Below are 23,992 nucleotides of genomic sequence, written 5' to 3' on the forward strand. Positions count from 1 at the left end.
GAAAACGCCTTTAAAAAGGTGCATATATACTTAGATAGTAGGTAGCAATCTGATTTGATCATCAGCTGAGTGTGCATGTGTTTTCAACAGGAAGAAAAAGAAACTGCCAGACATCACCAGAAGGGTCTTATCTCTCAGTGTAGAGTTGGGTGGTCCGCATACACGTTTGATTTTGTGCAGAAATCGGAGGGTTCAGATGACAATAATTTATATTGTGTGGGGCCCGTCAGAGTAGATTAAACTATAAAAAGTCATATTCTACATTGCATAAAAACAGTAAGCACAAGGCTAACGGCTTATCTAATGACACCTGGTATAAATGGTTAGCGTTACAATATGAATAACTGCTATGTAACTTGATCTGAGAAACCGCTAAACTTGACAAGTATGCATACAATGATGGATATTTACATTTGTAGTAGTACTAATATGTAAGATAAGTAATGACTTTAATTTCTTCTCTTGTATAGTTAAATATACTAGTACAGGTCATAAAAAAAAAATCACCACCACAGTTTATTTGTTTACGTGTTAAAAAATGTGCATGATTTGTTACACTTCAGTGTGTGTCTGTTCCACAAACTCCAAGGCCAGATGCCCCCATACTGGAGGCGAGACTTCCACAGTATCCTTGTTGACAGGCTGGACTGTAAACTCGAGCCTGCCAGGAGCTGGTGGGCATGGATTTGGAACAGCTAGATCAACCACACGGTAAATACAAGCATGTGCCAACCCGAGAAGATGAGGCTGCGAGTCTGGAGCTAGATGACAGGTAACACCACGACAGTATATGCGGAAGTGGCGAAAGTTATCCATAGCATGGCTCCAATGAAGGGTTAAGCTAACAAACAGCTGATTGCTTTGCTGGTCCCTTCGCCAATGTACATGAGTCAAGGTGAGGTCAGAAGGCTGCAAAGGACGTTGTGGAGGTAGAGAAACATCTAAAACCTACAACAGAATAAAGAGAACAGTTAATGTCTTGTATTACATTATAACACTACAGTACTACATTATTATCTCTAGCATACCCATAGAGTAGGGATGTCAAACTTATATACACAGGGGACCAAAATTTAAAGCTGGGATAAAGTCGTGGGCCAACATTGATAGTTATTAAAAAAATGTCTACAAATGCGGAAGTTCTTTCAAATATAACCATTAACCTTTTCATAGGGAAACAAACTTAAAGGGTGCTGTGGTAGATCGGCTCACTCGGCTACACACAGAGGTAGATATGGGTACACTGCGACTAAGAATTTCCTTTGGTTTATTGTAGGCAGCATAAACCAAGGTGTAGTAAAGCAAATACAGCCCTCTGGGCAAAATAGGAAAACAAAATAAAATGGTGACAGAGAAAATAAACACAGTCCTTCCAAGAGCGGGGTTCATTCCTCTCACGGCTGGCAGAACACGCACGGCTCAGATTTACAAGTCAAAGAATACTTTCCTGAAGTGTTTCCTCTCCAGGCCCACCCTGAACACTGAAAGCCGGCCATGTGACTGATCACATGATTGTGACATCACCAGAGGTCCTGTTAGCACACAGCAGTGACCGGCTCTGTAGGTGGAGATACGTTGGACATTCTACCACCCACACTACGAATGTCCACATAAAAACCAGCCCATAATTCAACTTTAATTTTACCCTGACAACACGTAGTGTGCTGGAGGAAACTACACTCGTTTCACATCACGAAAGCGATCATGTGCAGTGACACATATCTATACTCCATTACGCCACCTGTCACTTTGTCACAGTGCATATATACTTGCATATATTATGTAAGAGCAGTAAAAAGCATATGGCTCAATAGTCTAATTTACCTTTGGAATTACAAAGGATAAAAACAAAAACCTCGAATAATACAGATAATAAAGTATGTTGCCATCAAAAGTGCCCGTAAACACAGTAGGCCACCCCCACAGTGAATTCCTCCACAGTACCCTCAAAGCGCACGGTATGGTGACCCAATCACAGCATAATTCCCCAACTGTAATCCCCACACAGACCTTAACACATTATAATGGATCCCACATAGTCCTCCATACAGTATAATAGGCCTCACAGTCATCCATAGAGTACGCAGGTACAGTTGAAAGTGTGATTCTGGGCAGAGCACCACACTGTCACGGGCCAATATACTCTCCCTGCAGGCCAAAGTTTGACATACCGTATATACTCAAGTATAAGCCAAGAATTTCAGCCCATTTGTTTAGGCTGAAATTGCCCCTCTCGGCTTATTCTCGAGTCATACCCAGGAGTCGGCAGGGGAGGGGGAGCAGCAGCTGTGTAATCATACTCACCTGCTCCTGGCGCGGTCCCTGGATCCCCGGCAGCTTCTTCTTGTAGTGAGTGGTCACATGGTTCCGCTCATTACAGTAATGAATATGGACCCACTCCACTCCCATAGGGGTGGAGCCGCATGTTCATTACTGTCATAAAAGGAAAAATAGAGCTGATCGGCACTGAAGGGAATATATGTGAGACAGCACAGCTGCGAAGGGAGAAATCCCAGCGGTAGGCTAGACGGACTTCAGCTTATACTGAAAGTGGGGAGGTGCTTGCTCCAAACCAAAGTGTAATACAGCGAAACAAAGAAATAGAGAAAGCAGCACTCACCCCAGTTCTTCAGATGCAAAAAACTCCTTTAATAGGCATGGCACGCAGTTCCAAACTTGGTTTACAACGGGCTACGGCATGAGAGGAGGGCGGTGCGGGAGGGTGCAGTGACAAGACAGACGACGGCCGTTTCGCGCAAAGGCGCTTCTACGGGTCCATGTGAGTTGTGCCGGTGATGTCAGTTCCTTTTATAGGAGTGGACCTCACCCAAGTGTTACATATAAACATAATTAATTAAAACATACTGAATTAAAAACAACAACATCACTTGTTCTTCTACCACTATAATTCAACACGGATTAGATAAATACTGCCATGTCTAATTTATCATTTAGACCCCAAGGACCTTGTGCATTCGTTTTTAAGATCCATCTGGCTTCGCACTGCAATAACAACTTGTGGTGATTACCACCCTGCTGGGGAGTTTTAACTATCTCCAAACCAGCAAAGCTAATAGAACTCGGGTTGCCACCGTGTGCATCTTGCACATGCTTAACTAGTCGTACTCGCCCCTTCCCTGTCAAAATGGAATTGTAGTGCTCACGAAACCTCACCATTAGGGGCCTGATAGTTTTACCTATATAAAAACGATTACATGGACAGTAAATCACATAGACTAAATATTTACTTTTACAAGTAACAAAGTCTCTCACGGTGTGCCAAAGAGTACCCACTTTAAGAGGATTATCAGTTTTATGTAAATGGCACATACTACAATTACCGCACTTGAAATTACCTTGCGGCAAAGAATTCTTAATCCAATCATTATTGACTGCGGTAAGGCGATTTTTTATTACTAAGTCCCCTATATTAACCGGACGTCTATAAGCAAAACGAGGGCTAAAATTAGTTAGACTACGAAAATCAGAATCATTTGTTAGCACATGCCAGTTTTTACGTATGGCCGCGTGAATTTCATTGTCAAGCATACTATGTTTAAATACAAACGAAAAAATCCCGCTATTATCACTGTTAGCCGGCCTGCTTTGCTTCTTTTTATTCCTACCCCTTTTCAAAAGATCCATCTGGGATAAACTAGCCGCCCGTAGTTCTGCCTGCTTTAATATGTGGTTAGGGTAACCCCTATTTTTAAACCGCAATTTCAACTCCTGTATTTGATTTTGGTAACTTTCCTCGCAGTTATTGATTTTCCTCAACCTTACCATTTGACCATATGGGATACCATTCTTCGTATGGTTGGGATGGGCACTATGGTAATGTAAGACATTATTGGTTGCGGTTGTTTTCCTATGAACACTCGTTTTTAATGCCCCCTCCTTGATCTCTATTCTCACATCAAGAAAGTCTAATTCATTATTTCCGAAAACTGACGTAAATTTCATGTTTTCATTATTATTTTCGTTCAGAAACACCACAAAGTCATTAAATGTCTGTTCTCCTCCATCCCACACAATAAAGACATCATCGGCAAAACGCAGATATAATCGTATATGTTTCAAATAGGGGTTTAGGGGCCCGGTGACGTGTTTCTCCTCGAACGCTGCTAAAAACAGGTTCGCGAAAACGCACGCCACCGGGGTACCCATCGCGGTACCAACCCTTTGGCTGTACCACTTGTCCATGAACTTAAAGGTATTATTGGATAAAACAAAATCCAACCCCTCCAAAATGAAAGACACAAAGTCCCGATCTTTGTCTGTGTTCGCCAAAATCCGCTGAATTGCTTCCAACCCCTTTTGCTGTGGGATTCTAGTATATAAGTTGACGATGTCAATTGAAGCTAAGGAGAAAGTAGGTTGCCAGATGAAGTCATTGAGGGCCAACAAAAAATCCCCTGAATCTTTAACAAAAGATGGTATTTTTAAGAGTAAGGGTTTTAATAACCAATCCAAAAATTGAGAAAGCGGTTCTGTCACTGAGTTTTTTCCGGAAACAATGGGGCGTCCCGGAGGTCTCTCCGCGTTTTTGTGCACTTTCGGGATGCTATACCAATTTGGATATTGAGGGAATTCTGGTATTAGTTTTTCCGCTCGTTTTTGTGTTATCGTCCCTTTCTCTACATACTTCCGCAGAAGAGTCCTCAATTTAGCCTTAATGCTATTTGTGGGATTTTTGTCCAAGATTGAATAAGTATTGATGTCATTTAATTGGGATAGCGCCTCTTCTATGTAATACGATTTTTCTAAAATTACTATATTGCCGCCTTTGTCGGCTTTTCTAACGATGACGTCATCCCATTTTTGTATTTCCCCTAACGCTCTCTTCTCCTGCACTGATAAATTTTTTGGCGGTTGTCTATATAAAATCGCCTCTATGTCCTTAATGACTAAATCTTGGAAGAGGTCTATGTTATTCCCAGGAGAAATTGGGGGCATCCAGCAAGATTGAACCCCTCCCACAAACGGATCCACAGGAGCGGGGTCACCGTACACCTGCCCATCTTCAGATGCTTCTTCAAGATTATAACTCAAACCAGCCAATAAAGTAGTCATTTCTATATCTCTTTGATCTATGTTAAGGGGTTGGAAGCAATTCAGCGGATTTTGGCGAACACAGACAAAGATCGGGACTTTGTGTCTTTCATTTTGGAGGGGTTGGATTTTGTTTTATCCAATAATACCTTTAAGTTCATGGACAAGTGGTACAGCCAAAGGGTTGGTACCGCGATGGGTACCCCGGTGGCGTGCGTTTTCGCGAACCTGTTTTTAGCAGCGTTCGAGGAGAAACACGTCACCGGGCCCCTAAACCCCTATTTGAAACATATACGATTATATCTGCGTTTTGCCGATGATGTCTTTATTGTGTGGGATGGAGGAGAACAGACATTTAATGACTTTGTGGTGTTTCTGAACGAAAATAATAATGAAAACATGAAATTTACGTCAGTTTTCGGAAATAATGAATTAGACTTTCTTGATGTGAGAATAGAGATCAAGGAGGGGGCATTAAAAACGAGTGTTCATAGGAAAACAACCGCAACCAATAATGTCTTACATTACCATAGTGCCCATCCCAACCATACGAAGAATGGTATCCCATATAGTCAAATGGTAAGGTTGAGGAAAATCAATAACTGCGAGGAAAGTTACCAAAATCAAATACAGGAGTTGAAATTGCGGTTTAAAAATAGGGGTTACCCTAACCACATATTAAAGCAGGCAGAACTACGGGCGGCTAGTTTATCCCAGATGGATCTTTTGAAAAGGGGTAGGAATAAAAAGAAGCAAAGCAGGCCGGCTAACAGTGATAATAGCGGGATTTTTTCGTTTGTATTTAAACATAGTATGCTTGACAATGAAATTCACGCGGCCATACGTAAAAACTGGCATGTGCTAACAAATGATTCTGATTTTCGTAGTCTAACTAATTTTAGCCCTCGTTTTGCTTATAGACGTCCGGTTAATATAGGGGACTTAGTAATAAAAAATCGCCTTACCGCAGTCAATAATGATTGGATTAAGAATTCTTTGCCGCAAGGTAATTTCAAGTGCGGTAATTGTAGTATGTGCCATTTACATAAAACTGATAATCCTCTTAAAGTGGGTACTCTTTGGCACACCGTGAGAGACTTTGTTACTTGTAAAAGTAAATATTTAGTCTATGTGATTTACTGTCCATGTAATCGTTTTTATATAGGTAAAACTATCAGGCCCCTAATGGTGAGGTTTCGTGAGCACTACAATTCCATTTTGACAGGGAAGGGGCGAGTACGACTAGTTAAGCATGTGCAAGATGCACACGGTGGCAACCCGAGTTCTATTAGCTTTGCTGGTTTGGAGATAGTTAAAACTCCCCAGCAGGGTGGTAATCACCACAAGTTGTTATTGCAGTGCGAAGCCAGATGGATCTTAAAAACGAATGCACAAGGTCCTTGGGGTCTAAATGATAAATTAGACATGGCAGTATTTATCTAATCCGTGTTGAATTATAGTGGTAGAAGAACAAGTGATGTTGTTGTTTTTAATTCAGTATGTTTTAATTAATTATGTTTATATGTAACACTTGGGTGAGGTCCACTCCTATAAAAGGAACTGACATCACCGGCACAACTCACATGGACCCGTAGAAGCGCCTTTGCGCGAAACGGCCGTCGTCTGTCTTGTCACTGCACCCTCCCGCACCGCCCTCCTCTCATGCCGTAGCCCGTTGTAAACCAAGTTTGGAACTGCGTGCCATGCCTATTAAAGGAGTTTTTTGCATCTGAAGAACTGGGGTGAGTGCTGCTTTCTCTATTTCTTTGTTTCGCTGTATTACACTTTGGTTTGGAGCAAGCACCTCCCCACTTTCAGTATAAGCTGAAGTCCGTCTAGCCTACCGCTGGGATTTCTCCCTTCGCAGCTGTGCTGTCTCACATATATTCCCTTCAGTGCCGATCAGCTCTATTTTTCCTTTTGTGCCTGTGCATTTATACGTACTTGTGGATCTGTGCACGAAGAGTGATTTGCGAGCAGGCTGTGCTTATTCATGCAGACAGATGAAATGGAAGGTATGGCTAATGACGGTGAAGCTGTAAATGGCTTAATGGCCGGCAGAGAGAGGGCGGGGGAGTTCTTCACGGATTGTAATCACAAAGATGAATTGGAATTAATTAGCACTAAGTCACTGGAATCTAAAATCCAGATTTTGGCAGAAAAAGAAATCCGCCTGTACTGGACGATAAAGTCGTTGAAATCTTATATAGAGTGTAACAGAGTCCCAAGAGGCCTGAGGGTCTTCAAAGAAATCTCACAATTTAAAGAAGATTCCGGTTTTCAAAAGGCTTGGGAACAGATACATCTGCAATGTTCCCAGAATTTACTACAATTGGTTACTGCCCAGAATGAAAAGGATTATGCATTAATATGTGAGCAGTTGGACAAATCCAAGCAGGAGTTATCCTCTCGTATCAGTGAAGACAACTTTAAATCGTTTGAGAAAAAATTGGAGAAAAAACTAGTTCTGGTTCAGATGGACACCAAAGAAAAGAAAAAAGAGAAATTTTTGAGAGATAAACGGGACTTTGAGTCGGGCCAGAACTTCACGTGGAATAAAGGGGCCGGCAGTTCCAATAGGTCTTTTGCTAAAAAACGGTCTAGGAAGTTCGGAAAAAAGCAAAAAATCTCCCGCGATGGGTGGATCACAGATTCCGATTCAAGTGCAACCGAAGAGGTTGGTGAAGATGTGGCCTTAAATTCTAATGGTTCATCCCCAGCTTCATCATCCTCCACATCCCAAACCCCTTTAGGGGGAAAAAGATCCGGCGAGGCAGGAGAAAAAAGTGTGTGGAAAAAACGCAAACATGTGTCTTGGAGGCAATAACTACATTAGATACGGGGGGCCATACAGATGATTCCCTTCAAATCATTAATTTATCTAATAAAATACTCACAGGGGACCAAATTAAAGTTCTATCACGGGGGGTTAATTTTTGTTTGCCGGAAGAATTCGATTTAAGTGAATTTAAAATCGATCTTTTCAAGAGTGTGAGAAAGTTGCATCTGTTTAAACACTTTTGTAAAAATAAGGAAAAGACATTATCACCAGTCACCACAGATATACCGGCCACAGTGGGACCTCTGGGTTTTATGGCGTACCCTAACATAGATCAAAGAGATATAGAAATGACTACTTTATTGGCTGGTTTGAGTTATAATCTTGAAGAAGCATCTGAAGATGGGCAGGTGTACGGTGACCCCGCTCCTGTGGATCCGTTTGTGGGAGGGGTTCAATCTTGCTGGATGCCCCCAATTTCTCCTGGGAATAACATAGACCTCTTCCAAGATTTAGTCATTAAGGACATAGAGGCGATTTTATATAGACAACCGCCAAAAAATTTATCAGTGCAGGAGAAGAGAGCGTTAGGGGAAATACAAAAATGGGATGACGTCATCGTTAGAAAAGCCGACAAAGGCGGCAATATAGTAATTTTAGAAAAATCGTATTACATAGAAGAGGCGCTATCCCAATTAAATGACATCAATACTTATTCAATCTTGGACAAAAATCCCACAAATAGCATTAAGGCTAAATTGAGGACTCTTCTGCGGAAGTATGTAGAGAAAGGGACGATAACACAAAAACGAGCGGAAAAACTAATACCAGAATTCCCTCAATATCCAAATTGGTATAGCATCCCGAAAGTGCACAAAAACGCGGAGAGACCTCCGGGACGCCCCATTGTTTCCGGAAAAAACTCAGTGACAGAACCGCTTTCTCAATTTTTGGATTGGTTATTAAAACCCTTACTCTTAAAAATACCATCTTTTGTTAAAGATTCAGGGGATTTTTTGTTGGCCCTCAATGACTTCATCTGGCAACCTACTTTCTCCTTAGCTTCAATTGACATCGTCAACTTATATACTAGAATCCCACAGCAAAAGGGGTTGGAAGCAATTCAGCGGATTTTGGCGAACACAGACAAAGATCGGGACTTTGTGTCTTTCATTTTGGAGGGGTTGGATTTTGTTTTATCCAATAATACCTTTAAGTTCATGGACAAGTGGTACAGCCAAAGGGTTGGTACCGCGATGGGTACCCCGGTGGCGTGCGTTTTCGCGAACCTGTTTTTAGCAGCGTTCGAGGAGAAACACGTCACCGGGCCCCTAAACCCCTATTTGAAACATATACGATTATATCTGCGTTTTGCCGATGATGTCTTTATTGTGTGGGATGGAGGAGAACAGACATTTAATGACTTTGTGGTGTTTCTGAACGAAAATAATAATGAAAACATGAAATTTACGTCAGTTTTCGGAAATAATGAATTAGACTTTCTTGATGTGAGAATAGAGATCAAGGAGGGGGCATTAAAAACGAGTGTTCATAGGAAAACAACCGCAACCAATAATGTCTTACATTACCATAGTGCCCATCCCAACCATACGAAGAATGGTATCCCATATGGTCAAATGGTAAGGTTGAGGAAAATCAATAACTGCGAGGAAAGTTACCAAAATCAAATACAGGAGTTGAAATTGCGGTTTAAAAATAGGGGTTACCCTAACCACATATTAAAGCAGGCAGAACTACGGGCGGCTAGTTTATCCCAGATGGATCTTTTGAAAAGGGGTAGGAATAAAAAGAAGCAAAGCAGGCCGGCTAACAGTGATAATAGCGGGATTTTTTCGTTTGTATTTAAACATAGTATGCTTGACAATGAAATTCACGCGGCCATACGTAAAAACTGGCATGTGCTAACAAATGATTCTGATTTTCGTAGTCTAACTAATTTTAGCCCTCGTTTTGCTTATAGACGTCCGGTTAATATAGGGGACTTAGTAATAAAAAATCGCCTTACCGCAGTCAATAATGATTGGATTAAGAATTCTTTGCCGCAAGGTAATTTCAAGTGCGGTAATTGTAGTATGTGCCATTTACATAAAACTGATAATCCTCTTAAAGTGGGTACTCTTTGGCACACCGTGAGAGACTTTGTTACTTGTAAAAGTAAATATTTAGTCTATGTGATTTACTGTCCATGTAATCGTTTTTATATAGGTAAAACTATCAGGCCCCTAATGGTGAGGTTTCGTGAGCACTACAATTCCATTTTGACAGGGAAGGGGCGAGTACGACTAGTTAAGCATGTGCAAGATGCACACGGTGGCAACCCGAGTTCTATTAGCTTTGCTGGTTTGGAGATAGTTAAAACTCCCCAGCAGGGTGGTAATCACCACAAGTTGTTATTGCAGTGCGAAGCCAGATGGATCTTAAAAACGAATGCACAAGGTCCTTGGGGTCTAAATGATAAATTAGACATGGCAGTATTTATCTAATCCGTGTTGAATTATAGTGGTAGAAGAACAAGTGATGTTGTTGTTTTTAATTCAGTATGTTTTAATTAATTATGTTTATATGTAACACTTGGGTGAGGTCCACTCCTATAAAAGGAACTGACATCACCGGCACAACTCACATGGACCCGTAGAAGCGCCTTTGCGCGAAACGGCCGTCGTCTGTCTTGTCACTGCACCCTCCCGCACCGCCCTCCTCTCATGCCGTAGCCCGTTGTAAACCAAGTTTGGAACTGCGTGCCATGCCTATTAAAGGAGTTTTTTGCATCTGAAGAACTGGGGTGAGTGCTGCTTTCTCTATTTCTTTGTTTCGCTGTTCATTACTGTAATGAGTGGTACCATGTGACCGCTCACTACAGGAAGAAGCTGCCGGCGCCGGGGAACCAGGGACCACGCCAGGAGCAGATGAGTATAACGCAGTGCGCGATATTCACCTGCTCCCCGTTCCACCGTCATCGGCCGCCGTTGCGTATTCCCCGTCCTCTGAACGGACGCTCAGGTCAAAGGGCGCGATGACGCGATTAGTGCGCGCCGCCCTCTGCCTGAACAGTAAGTGCAGAGGATGCAGAAGAGACAGCGGTGATCAGCGGTGGAACGCGGACCGGTGAATATAGCAAGTGTCAGGGGCCTGAGAGGGGAGTATGTGATTTTTTTTTTGTTATATCAGCAACAGCATGTGGAGCAACTGTCTACATGGAGCATCTTATGGGGCCATAATCAATGTTTGTGCAGCTTTATATGGGGCAAATGTCTACATGGAGCATCTTATGGGGCATAATCAATGTTTGTGCAGCTTTATATGGGGCAAATGTCTGTATGGAGCATCTTATGTGGCCATAATCCACATTTGTGCAGCATTATATGGGGCATATTTTAATACTGAGCATCTTATAGGGCCCATAAAACTTTATGGAGCATTATATGGGGCTCCTGATTCAATATGGATATTCAAAAACACAACCTACTGATGTCTCAATTAATTTTACTTTTATTGGTATCTATTTGTATTTTTGACATTTACCGGTAGCTGATGCATTTTCTACCCTAGGCTTATACTCGAGTCATTAAGTTTTCCGTTTTTTGTGGCAAAATTAGGGGTCTCTGCTTATACTCAGGTCGGCTTATCCTCGAGTATATACGGTATGTGCCCTAGAGGAAGTTAATGCGAAATGTGCACTGGGGTTTGCAAGTATCACTGACTGGTCTGTATTATCTAGCTGCTTCGTCTCTTTGCTTATGTTGTTGTTTTTTTCTGGGGGTGACTTTTATCTAGTACTTTGGTATGATAATCTGCTACTTTATTGGACAATTTTATTATTATTATTATTTATTTATATGGCACAATTGATTCTATGGTGTTGTACATGAGAACAGGTTGCATACAAAATACATATATATTTGACAGTAACACAAACAATTGCACGTGTTTCTCAACGCAGTGATCCAGAACACTGCCCCATCCCTTATGGGAAATATGCAAATGCATGTAGAAAAGCCGCAGAGACACCATCACGTGTTTCTCAACATAGTGATCCAGAACACTGCCCCCATCCCTTATGGGAAATATGCAAATGCATGTAGAAAAGCCGCGGAGACACCATCACGTGTTTCTCAACGCAGTGATCCAGAACACTGCCCCATCCCTTATGGGAAATATGCAAATGCATGTAGAAAAGCCGCGGAGACACCATCACGTGTTTCTCAATGCAGTGATCCAGAACACTGCCCCTATCCCTTATGGAAAATATGCAAATGCATGTAGAAATAGCCAGTTTCCTACTCCACACTGATGAGGGGCAAGGTGAAAGACTTGGCTATTTATTGCTTGCGTTGAGAAACACGTGATGGTGTCTCCGCGGTGTTGGATGTTTTGATCTCCCCGAGGTCATTAATCCTTAGGTTTATAGTCCTTTTACTAGGCTCTGCTCCTAATAGCCAGTTTCCTACTCCACACTGATGAGGGACAAATACCCCGAAACAGTTGTCTGTAGATGGATACCATGTTTTGGCATAGGTGGTTTTCCTTTTGGATGCTGCCCTTTCCATGGTTGTTCCTTCCCGGTGAAAGACCTGGCTATTTATTGCTTGCCTTGAGAAACACGAGATGGTGTCTCCGCGGCTTTTCTACATACATTTGCATATTTCCCATAAGGGATGGGGGCAGTGTTCTGGATCACTGCGTTGAGAAACACGTGATGGTGTCTCTGTGGTGTTGGATGTTTTGATCTCCCCGAGGTCATTCATCCTTATGTTTATAGTAAAACAAACAATGATAGACTGGCACAAAGGGAAGGGGACCCTGCCCTTTCTAAAGGCAATACATATTAAGTATTCTTAGTAGTTATGTCCAGGAGGCCCTGCCATAACACATGATGTCTTAATTGATGAGACTTCACTACCAGGATTACTAGCAGTTGATTAAATTTAAGTACATTAAATTTAAAAGACCAAACCAGAAGGAAAAGCTTGAGAAATGTTTTTTTCAGACTACATACCCTTATTTCTCCAACACGGCACACAAAGCTCTCATCTTCCTCGTTGTGCTTTGTTCTGGAAACATGTACTGATAAACCAGTCAGCAAACATCCACTTAGTTGCACCTCATAAAACCTAAAATGAAATCGTACCATCAGTTAACAAATCATCTTAATGGCAGCACCTCTAGTAAAACCAATAACAATAAATGTATCCCTGCAATTTTTAATATTAGAAGAGTATTTTCTTATGCACTTCACAATTGCTGAAAGACACTGTAGTCAGCTTGGGCTAATAACTTGGATCGGCGGCTGGTAAATGTAAAATATGTTCTGTAATGGTATGATGATATTATATAAATCAACGTATATATGGTAATTCAATTATAGTAACACTTAAAACAGGCTTTCTAATTTTAAGACACTTTAAAAATGTGTTTGTTTGCTTTTTTTCCTCTCATAACTTTCCTTATTTTTACCAACAACACATTATGGTCTCTAAAAAGCAATGGTACCTTCATGGAAGGCTAGCTGTTTTAGAAAGTTACTTGACATCAACCGCTGCCTCTCATAAAGGGCAACTTCTGTGCAATGCATACACCAGACAGGCAAGAAGTTCAAGCATATGCAACTTTTTTTAAATTTTTTTTTATTTATGTGCAGAGTGCATAAGTACCGTAATCAAAACCAAGGAAGAGTAAGCCAGACAGAAGAAACTGATGAGGATAAGGAGAGAGACAATCCTATATGAATTTACAAAATATTGAGTAATAGTGTTTTGGGAAAGTCACATTTTGAAATTACAAGTAGCACACCCTATTAACATTTACCTTTCTAACCAACCAAAGTTCCCATCCTGTTCAGGAGTTGTGAAAAATGTGGGGGTTTTTGAAAGGGGTTCCAGAGTATATGTCTGATTGGGGGGCCCTCCTGGGTAAAAGAAAAAATGGTAACAGAAGCCAGTAACATAATTTTCATAGTGAAATATATTATACATGAATTAAAAAATTGTTCTCTTCAAAAATCCATATTTTACATACAATGGATCATAAACCCAATTAACAGTAGAAAGGTGGCAGTCTATTAGCAGTAACTCGATATTTCGTCTCCCATAGACAGGAAAAGTGTCCGGTGTGTATTCAGTCTCTACAGTATTAAGGACAGCTTGTGGTATGGAGGCAATGAGCAGGCATGGAGTATAGGCGTTTTTTTATACTCTATGTGCCCAAGGCCGCCATCGGGGCATTACTGCCTTTACTGATATGTGGGGTCCGTTGAGCAGAGGGCTGGGCCCCCTCTCCTCTGCTTACTGGGCCCCAGCGGCAGGATTCTGCCGGTTCAGTAACTGAACATGCGTCCTCGTTCAGTTATAGTCTATATTACCGTGCAATAGTTAACATCTGTCAGCCAATCAGAGGCCGGCAGCTGACGTCAGTGCGTACGTCGCCTGTATATGACGTTATTGCCATACGCCGCAGCCTCCAATGAATAGGGAAGAGTAAGCTGCTGGTCGAACTTTGGAGACAGTATGGAGAGACATTGGTCCAGGAATGGGAGTACACAAGGGGCCAGGAATGAGAAACTTATTGTTACATATGGGAGCAGGATGTGGGACATTTTTACTGTAGGTGCTAATTAATGGATATTATTACTGTTGTCATGTATATTATTTTTGAGGATACTGTTTTCAGTGGGCATGCCCTGTTACTGTGTAAGGCAACACGGTGGTTTTTTTTCCTTCATCTGGCGTAGTGTAGCAGTTGTGGAAAAGTTGGGGAATGTGCTCTAGATAATTGTATTATTGTCTGCAGAGACGAGTCCAGGCTGGACGAGGTGATGGTCGTCTGTGCTGGATGAAGAAAAGCGAAGATGAAGGAATTCATCTAGATACGCCACCGAAGAGTCAGTGTGTTAGGCCTCTTTCACATTTCCGTTGGTACGGGCCCGTCGCAATGCGTCGGGCCTACGTACCGACGGACATTGTGAAACTACTGCACGACGTGGGCAGCGGATGCAGTTTTTCAACGCATCCGCTGCCCATTCTGCAGTCCGGGGAGGAGGGGGTGGAGTTTCAGCCGTACATGCGCGGTCGAAAATGGCGGACGCGACGCACAAAAAAAGTTACATTGAACTTTTTTTGTGACGACGGTCCGCCAATTACCGACGCATCCAGTGCACGACGTATGGAGCGTGTGTCCATGCGATGCGTCGGTAATACAAGTCTATGTGCAAAAAACGCATCCTGCGGGCAACTTTGCAGGATGCGTTTTTTTGCACAGAACGACGCATTGCAATGTCTTAAAAAAGATGGAAGTGTGAAAGAGGCCTTATCTGTACACTGACTCTATACACTTCATACAATATACAGAGCTCCTGTGTATAATGCACCAGTGATCACTGTATTACCTGTACACTGACACTATACACTATATACTACGTACAGAGCTCCTGTGTATAATAGAACTTATGGTAACATTAGTATTGTGGTTTTTTTAAAAAAAATTAATGATCAGTATTCGGTCACTATGTGTTGGTAATATGTAGTCTGGTCATGGTGTGACAGTGTTTGTCCCTTGTAAGTGGCATTATTCTGTCATAATGTGGTGGTAATATATGGTCTGGTCAGGGCATGATGGTTTTTGTCCCTTATATGTGGTATTACCATCACACAGTGACCGAATAATATAGGAGATGTCATGGTGGGGCAGTATTTGTCCCTTGTATGTGGTATTATTCATTCACTATGTGATGCTAATATGTGGTTTGGCCATGGTGTGACGGTATTTGCCCCTTGTATATGGTATTATTGTTCACTAAAAAAAAAAAAAAATGTCCGTGACTCATTCCTTTAAAGAAAAATAAATAAACATATACCCAAAGAGAGTATAGGATATTTTAACAAATGTTTAACAGGTTAGCGTAGATTAGGGTGCTGCCAAAAGAATCTACCTTGTCCTGTAGCGGCTTAAAAAAAAAAAATCTTTTGGCCAAAACAAAAACTGATGTCTATGTATGTGATATGGTATTCGATGGGAACGGTTAATGTATGATTGGTGAGGACGTGGTGGGTGCAGAAGTGGAGTTTTTACAAGAGCGGGTGGTGGGACTATGGAATGTTTGAAGGTTGGAGGCGGAGTCGCAAGGGGACCCAAAAATGTTGCCAGTATGAGGCCCTGAAATTTCTGATGGCAGCCCTGTCTGTGAACAGCAGAGGGAGAGTGCCAAAATTCATTGGATGAACACAAGACACAAACTATAATCAACTGTATCTGGTGCGACAGAACCCAGAATTTAGCAACAAAAGGCCCACTGAGTACCCAAGGCCTGATTAGGTGAGATCAACTACCAGCTAGTTTTTAAACACAAGTAGCCAGGACAGGCAGATACCAGTCCAGCATGACTTATCGAATCAGATATTTTACTTGCAGAGTCACTACATACAAAACAAGTATTACAGTTTTCATTGAAATCAATGGACTATCAATTTAATGCAAGCATGCACAATGTCCTTCAGTACAACATAAGTCGACTATTGTGTAGCCTTGATAGCACATACACATTATGCAAAACAAGAATATTGTTATGAAATATTACAAAAGCAATATAGGCAAGCGAACATTGTTTCTGCTCTTACCAGTTATTTCAGTGACACTTTCCACACCACAGAAAGGAGCATCTTGTGTGGACAACTCTAGCGATAATGAGACATTGGGAGAATCCTCCAACTTGTACACGATGCACAGCATGAGTTTTTCTGGAGCTGGAACATGTAAAGAGAACAACCTAGCCAACCCAGCCCACCCCCCAATATTCAAGGCATGAGAACATTTTACAAGTGACATCAGTGACAGATGCAGACAACAAATTTTATATACCCACTGGAAACTACATTATCAATAATTTATAATATACCGTAGCTAATGCTATAAATAACATCACTGATTAAAAAACACTCCTAAAAGACTCAGTTCACATCTGTGTCATGTGTTATTACTTTATAAACAGAGACCACTACACAGTGCCAGGTCCATATGGTGGACTTTTGGGCTCCTTCAGTGTGTCAGACAATTTGACTGTTATATGAAAAACGCTATGAACCTGCAGATATAGGGTAAATTTACATCTTAATAGAATTCTGAAGCTGTTCGGCCGCTGCACTGAGGGCCTGTGGCTGCTGGGAGAAAATTAGCTTTACTTCTCCCGGAAGCCTCCGGTGTTCAGTCATAAAGGATTCATTCACCACTCAGTAGTGAGACGGCTGTATCCATGACCCGGCACTGACTGACAGCCAGCTCTGTACTGATGCACTGCTGACCTGGCTGTCAGTCAGTGCTGGGGCTTGGTTACAGCTACCGTTCACTATATATCACACCTGATTGCCCTTAGCTGGGGATATATTCAGACCCAGGAGTCTGATCAAGACTTGAGCCTGATCCATGCATCTTTCAAATTACAGATTTCTAATTACTATACTATACTTTGAATTAGACTTGAATAGGACTTGAATTTGACTGTAAGGTAACGGAATATCAAACCACTACAATGTTTCGGTTTCTTTTCTCTTTCACACCTATACTACTCTATTTTTCCCTACCTCCTGTAATCCCCCCATTTATTAAGGAACTAGCAATTTCACCCTCTATCCTTCCCAGCCATCTCGCCTCCTCCTCACAGCTGTTCCTCCACATACAATCCACTTTCTCCAGACACACATGGCCCCATCATGTCATATCCTGCTCCCACCTTCTAACACTCTGTCTGCTACTCCTCATCGCTGGTGTTGTATCCCCAAATCCTGGCCCTCCTCAAAACATCCCCACACCCATTTCTAACCCTCTGCCACGATCCTCTTCACGTTTTCCCAACCATGATAACCTCATATTCCCCTCTGACTCAGCCTCTCCAGCTGTACTTTCCTATGGCGGATTCCACCTCTCTCACACCCCTTGCCCCACCAACAAATGTGGTGGAGGAGTTGGCTTACTTCTGTCCACCACCTGCTCCTTTACTCCAATCCCTCTACTACCCTCCGCTACGCTTCCCTCGTTTGAGGTGCACTCCATCCGCATCTACTCCCCCTCCAACCTTCAGCTGGCCTTCATCTGCCGCCCCGAGAACTAGCCATCTCCACCTTTGTCGACGACTTCACCACCTGGCTACTTCATTTCCTTTCTGCTGACATCCTCACTATCATCATGGGCGCCTTCAACATCCCCATTGATGCTTCCACCCCAGCTGCCTCTAAACTTTTATCGCTTACTGCCTCCTTCGGCCTCATTCAATGGTCTTCTGGGGCCACTCACAAAGATGGTCACACACTAGACCTTGTCTTTACCCGATTCTGTTCCCTTACTAATCTCACTAACTCACCCCTCCCCCTGTCGGACCACAACCTACTGACATTCTCTTACCTCTCCTCTCGTAGTGCGCAACCCCCACTCCACAAACTCACTCACCCTCGCAGAAGTCTCAAACACCTCAATTTACAATCACTCTCTGTGTCCCTTCTCCCTCTTACAGATATAGCTTTCCTTCATGACACAGATGCTGCTGCCACTTTTTATAACACCACAATAACAGTTACACTCGATTTGGCCGTCCCCCTCATGCATAGCAAAATTCGTACAGTCAACAGACAGCCCTGGCTGACCAGCCTGACCAAAGAACTGAGACGGGCTTCCAGGGTCACTGAGCGGAGATGGAAGAGATCCCACTCTGCCGAGCACTTCATCGCATACAAGCAGTCCCTCGCCAGCTTCAAGTCCATGCTCACTGCCGCAAAACAAAATTTATTTCTCAGCTCTCATATCCCTGTTTCACAACCCTAAACAGCTTTTCAACACTTTCAATTATCTACTCCGTCCCCAGCACCTCCTCCCTACCCCCTCATTTCTGCTGAAGACTTTGCCTCTTTCTTTAAACAGAAGATCGATACAATCAGAAAAAGCTTTGGTCCACAGAGCCCAATGACCATCTTACCTGCTCAACCCTGTTCCTCCAAAACCAGCTTCTCCACCATAACAGAAGATCAGCTCTCCACCCTCCTGTCTAGACCACATCTCACCACTTGCATGCTTGATCAGCTCCCGTCCCACCTTATCCCTAACCTCCCCACAGTCTTCATCCCAACCCTAACACACCTCTTCAACCTCTCACTCACAACTGGTGTCTTCCCCTCATCCTTCAAACATGCCAAGATCACACCCATCCTCAAAAAGCCCTCCCTCTGTGTCTAGCTATCACCCGATATCTCTTCTCGCTTATGCCTCAAAACTACTGGAACAGCATGTCCATCTTGAACTGTCCTCCCACCTCTCCTCCTGCTCCCTCTTTGACCGCTTATAATCTGGCTTCCGACCCCATCACTCAACTGAAACTGCCCTAACTAAAGTCACCAATGACCTATTAACCGACAAGAGCAAGCAACACTACTCGGTCCTCCTTCTCCTGGACCTGTCTTCTGCCTTTGACACTGTGGACCATTCCCTCCTGCTACAGATTCTATCATTTCTTGACATCACAGACTTGGCCCTATCCTGCATCTCATCATATCTAACAGACAGAACTTTCAGTGTCTTCCTCTCCCACACCACCTCCTCTCCTTGCCCCTTGCCTGCCGGTGTCCCTCAAGGTTCAGTTCTGGGACCCCTACTCTTCTCCATCTACACCTTCAGCCTGGGACAGCTCATAGAATCCCACGGTTTGCAGTATCATCTCTTCGCCGATGACATGCAGATCTACCTATCCGAACCTGACCTCACCTCCTTACTCACCAAAATCCCACACTGTCTGTCTACTATCTCGGCCTTCTTTTCTGCTCGCTTTCTAATACTGAACATGGACAAAACAGAATTCATCATCCCCCATCTCACTCTACCCCTTCACCAGACCTATCCATCACTGTCAATGGCCGCTCACTTTCCCCAGTCCCGAATGCTCGGTGCCTCGGGGTGATCCTCGATTCTTTCAAGCCACATATCCAAGCCCTTGCCTCCTCCTGCCATCTCAAACTCAAAAATATTTCCCCAATCCACACATTCCTCGACAACGAAACCACAAAAACACTAGTGCACGCCCTTATCTTCCGCCTTGACTACTGCAACCTCCTACTCTCTGGCCTCCCCTCTAGCACCACTCCAATCCACCCTACACTCTGCTGCCTGACTAATCTACCTATCATCCCACTATTCCCCAACCTCTCCCCCTATGCCAAGCCCTTCACTGGCTTCCTATCGTCCAGAGGCTACAGTTCAAAACCCTTACTATGACATACAAGGCCATCCACAACCAGTCTCCCCCATACATCTGCGACATGGTCTCCCGATACTTACCTACACACAACCTTCGATCCTCACAAGATCTCCTTCTCTACTCCCCGCTTATCTCTTCTTCCCACAACCGCATCCAAGACTTCTCCCGTGCTTCCCCCATATTCTGGAACTCTCTACTCCAACACATCAGACTCTCTCCTACCATAGAAACCTTCAAAAAGAACCTGAAGACTCACCTCTTCCGACAAGCATACAGCCTGCAGTGATCCTCAACCTGCTGAACTGCCCCACGACCAGTTCTACCCTCTCCTAGTGTATCCTCACCCATCCCCTGCAGTGCCTTGTCTTTTGCTCATGTTTATTGTATTTGTCTACATTCGCCCCTTTTCACATGTAAAGCACCATGGAATAAATGGCGCTATAAAAATGTATAATAATAATAATAATAATAATAATGTATCGAGCGGTGACTGAAGCTGCGCTCCTATGACTGAAATCCTGAGGCCCCCCAGAAGGAATAAAGTTAATTTCCTCACAACAGTTGGACCTTCAGTGGTGTGGCCGAACGTCAAAAACCTGCAGATCAACCCTATATCTGCAGGATAATAGTAGTTTTTAACTTTTTTAACATGACAGGTTCCCTTTAAATAGAACCATTGACAGGCATGAATAGAGCCATAAATATACAAAAAAAAAAAAAAAAAAAAAAAAAAAAATCAGAATCTACAACATACAATCTCTGAAGCCAATGGTGCATATACGGTACATACACACATTAAAATAAAATCTCTCTCGTGTGGGTAAACTATCATAAAAACAGTTGTAAAAAAACAATCCACACATTAAAATCTTAATAGTCAAATGGAAAAAACATGATTTGTCATTCCTGTCCTAGTAATTCTCAAAGCTAAACCATCCCACCCTATATTATAGCTTTTCACTTACTTCAAAGAAACCCCCTTAGTGTCCGCAGACAATGTTCCTTCAATGAGCAGGGAATTGCCTCCATGCCAGGCATCTTCTGGGCAGATCCGAGACTTGACATAACTTACATCTTCATCAATAGCGACTGCTGAGAAAATTGGTTGTAGCTCCTGAGCGCTTAGGTTAAACCAAGGACCAATATCTTCAGCCTAACGTGATAAAGTATTTAAATGTAAATATGAGTATACTATAATTAAAAAAAAAAAAGCTTCAAGTGAGCAACATGTGATTAACATCTTGGTGACCAAGATAATTTTGACCTTATTGACCAGGCCAATATGTTACAATTCTGACTAGACTTGTGTTTATTTGTGAAAATTCTAAATTTGGTTAAATAAAAAAAATAATTTGAAAAAAATTATTATATATGGTATATATAATTTCACAGTTTGCAAACTTTCAATCTTTATATCCACCCAGTTAGTCATGCTGTACAAAATAATTAATAACATTTCCCATATGCCTACTTTACATCTGCATCATTTTTCAATCATCATTTTATTTAGTTAGAATGTTAGAGGGGCAGGGCTGTGGAGTCGGTAAGTCAAACCTCCGACTGCGACTTCTCAATTTCCCTGACCACGACCCCACAGCACTGCCTCACTACTGAGCAGATACATAAAGAGCAGCACAGCTTCATCTCAAATAAAAGAGATCCTTAGATTAGAAATAGAACATTTCAGAAATTCTTATTAAAAAATATTCAACACATCTTGCATTGTACTATTGTACCCAATTTATTATATATTGTAGGAGTTGGACCATTTTATACACCGACTCAGACTCCACCAAAATAGACACAGACTGCTCAGCCCTGTTGAGGGGTTGAATGTTTATCAGTAATTTCTCATTTTTTTAACAAATTTACAAAACCTATTTCTATAGGGACCTATTCAGATTTAAATGGACGTTGAGATAGATAGATAGAGATTATATATATATATATATATATATATATATATATATATATATATATATATATAAAAGATTGCCCAAAAGTGATGCCATTTTAAAAACCACGCCGCACAAATACTTCAAAATTGCGGTCAGAACATTTTTTTTTAACCCTTCAGGTGCTACAGAGGGATTATTGCAAAGTGGAATGAAAAATAAATTAAAATTGTACCTCTAAAATGTTGGTTCAGCCCTAATTTTTCACTTTTGCAAGTGGTAACACAAAAAAGTGGACCCCACAGTTACCCACTTTCTTATGAGTGTGGCTATACCTGACATGTAGTTAAAAAGTGCAGTTTAGGCAAAGCTAGAGCATGAAAGGAAAGGAGAAATATTTGAATTTTGGAACAAAAAATTGGATGAAAAATGTTAGGCACTATACAGGGTTATAGTGAACATTTTGAACCCATAAGTAGTACACAGAATTTGATAAATTAGGTTTTTTTTTTTACAAAAATCTTGTTTTAGCTCCAAATTCTTCACTTTTGCAAGTGGCAACACAAAGCAGTGGACCCCACAGTTTGGTACCCACTTTCTTACGAGCACAAAGATACCCTGCATGTAGTCAAAAAGTTGTGTTTAGACAAACAACAGGGCTTGGAAGGGAAGTTACACAATGTGAAGTTTGGAACACAAATTTGGCTCTATTTGCAATACATTGACATATTTGCAGAACCTGTGTGGCTCAAGAAATCCCCACAAAATTTATTTTTTGTAAATTACACACTGTAATGTATTTATCTAGGGAGGTAGTGAATAGTTTGATGCCATTTTTATGCAGTTGATGCAACACAAGTTTGAAAATTTACAATATGAATTTTTTTTGTACGTTCTGAGGCACTCACCTCAGATTTTATTGCACTAGTTTTTCAGTGTTCAGAAATACATCCAATATGGCACAAATATGAATACTGGAAACACGCTGTGGCTATAATAGATGGTGAACCATTCGGTCTTTAGGGTAAAATTGATGAAATTCCTGGCTCCATTCAAAGCTTACAGAGACATTGTGCTATCAAACAAGAAAATCCTTTTAGGAATTATTACCCCCAGAGGGAGGCATGCCCGCAAAGCACATTTGTTAGCAAGACCAAGTTTTATAATGAGCAAAACAGTTGTCCGGAATTGCTTTTTGTGGAGGAAAATACACCCAAATATGTGGCAAAGCCGAGTTTGTTCCAAAGATGAAAGAACACCAGCAAGTCTAGAATTACAGGTTTATCTTTCACAGACTGGACGTACAAAGTCAGTTTAGCTCCATCAACCCCCTACACGAGAGACGACTGTGCCAATAGACGTGGTACACCATAGCAAGTTCCTGCCCGCCAAGGTAGGAACTGCTATATGCACAAAACAACCAATGCTCTACAGGAACTGTAAAGTATTGTGTGGTAAAGGAGGTTCGGCAAGAACCATGTAGTAAAGCTCATAGTGTACAAGTGCGGAACAGCCTCATTATTTGAAATCCTCCAATAAAATGATCATGCCTTTATCACTGATATACAGTGGGTACAGAAAGTATTCAGAACCCTTTAAATTATTCACTTTTTGTTTCATTGCAGGTATTTGAGAAATTCAAAAAAGTTCATTTTTTTCTCATTAATGTACACTCTGCACCCCATCGTGACTGAAAAAAACAAAACAGAAATGTAGAAATTTTTGCATATTTGTTAAAAAAAGAAAAACTGAAATATCACACATATTCAGACCCTTTGCTTGGACGCTTATATTTAACCCCTTAACGACCGCCGATACGCCTTTTAATGGCGACAGTTAAGGGTATTTAAACCACAGCGACGATAATTAACAGCGCTGTGGAAAAAGTGTATAGCGCCCCCAGAGTCGGATATTCTCTGGGGTCTCGGTTGCCGGGGGTAACCGAGACCCCAGAGAACATGATTCGGGTCAGTTTTTACCAACCCCCGGGTTGCAATCGCCGGCAATTAACCGTTTACC

The 23,992-nt window shown here is 42.0% G+C and overlaps 1 protein-coding gene across 1 annotated transcript in view; it reads right to left on the reverse strand.

Moving 5' to 3' along the window:
• Window positions 1–427: 427 nt before the first annotated feature.
• Window positions 428–23,992, reverse strand: part of ENGASE (endo-beta-N-acetylglucosaminidase) — a 139,071-nt gene continuing 115,506 nt past the window's right edge. Inside the window, exons 10-14 of the mRNA XM_069752408.1 lie at window positions 21,044–21,231; window positions 16,462–16,610; window positions 13,658–13,757; window positions 12,849–12,963; window positions 428–948 (exon numbers count right to left, since the gene is read on the reverse strand). Coding sequence (XP_069608509.1) covers window positions 553–948; window positions 12,849–12,963; window positions 13,658–13,757; window positions 16,462–16,610; window positions 21,044–21,231 — 948 coding nt within the window. The 3' untranslated portion in view covers window positions 428–552. The remainder of the gene's footprint in view (window positions 949–12,848; window positions 12,964–13,657; window positions 13,758–16,461; window positions 16,611–21,043; window positions 21,232–23,992) is intronic.

This window comes from Ranitomeya imitator, chromosome 2 (assembly GCF_032444005.1).
Source record: "Ranitomeya imitator isolate aRanImi1 chromosome 2, aRanImi1.pri, whole genome shotgun sequence".
NCBI classification, from domain to species: domain Eukaryota; kingdom Metazoa; phylum Chordata; class Amphibia; order Anura; family Dendrobatidae; genus Ranitomeya; species Ranitomeya imitator.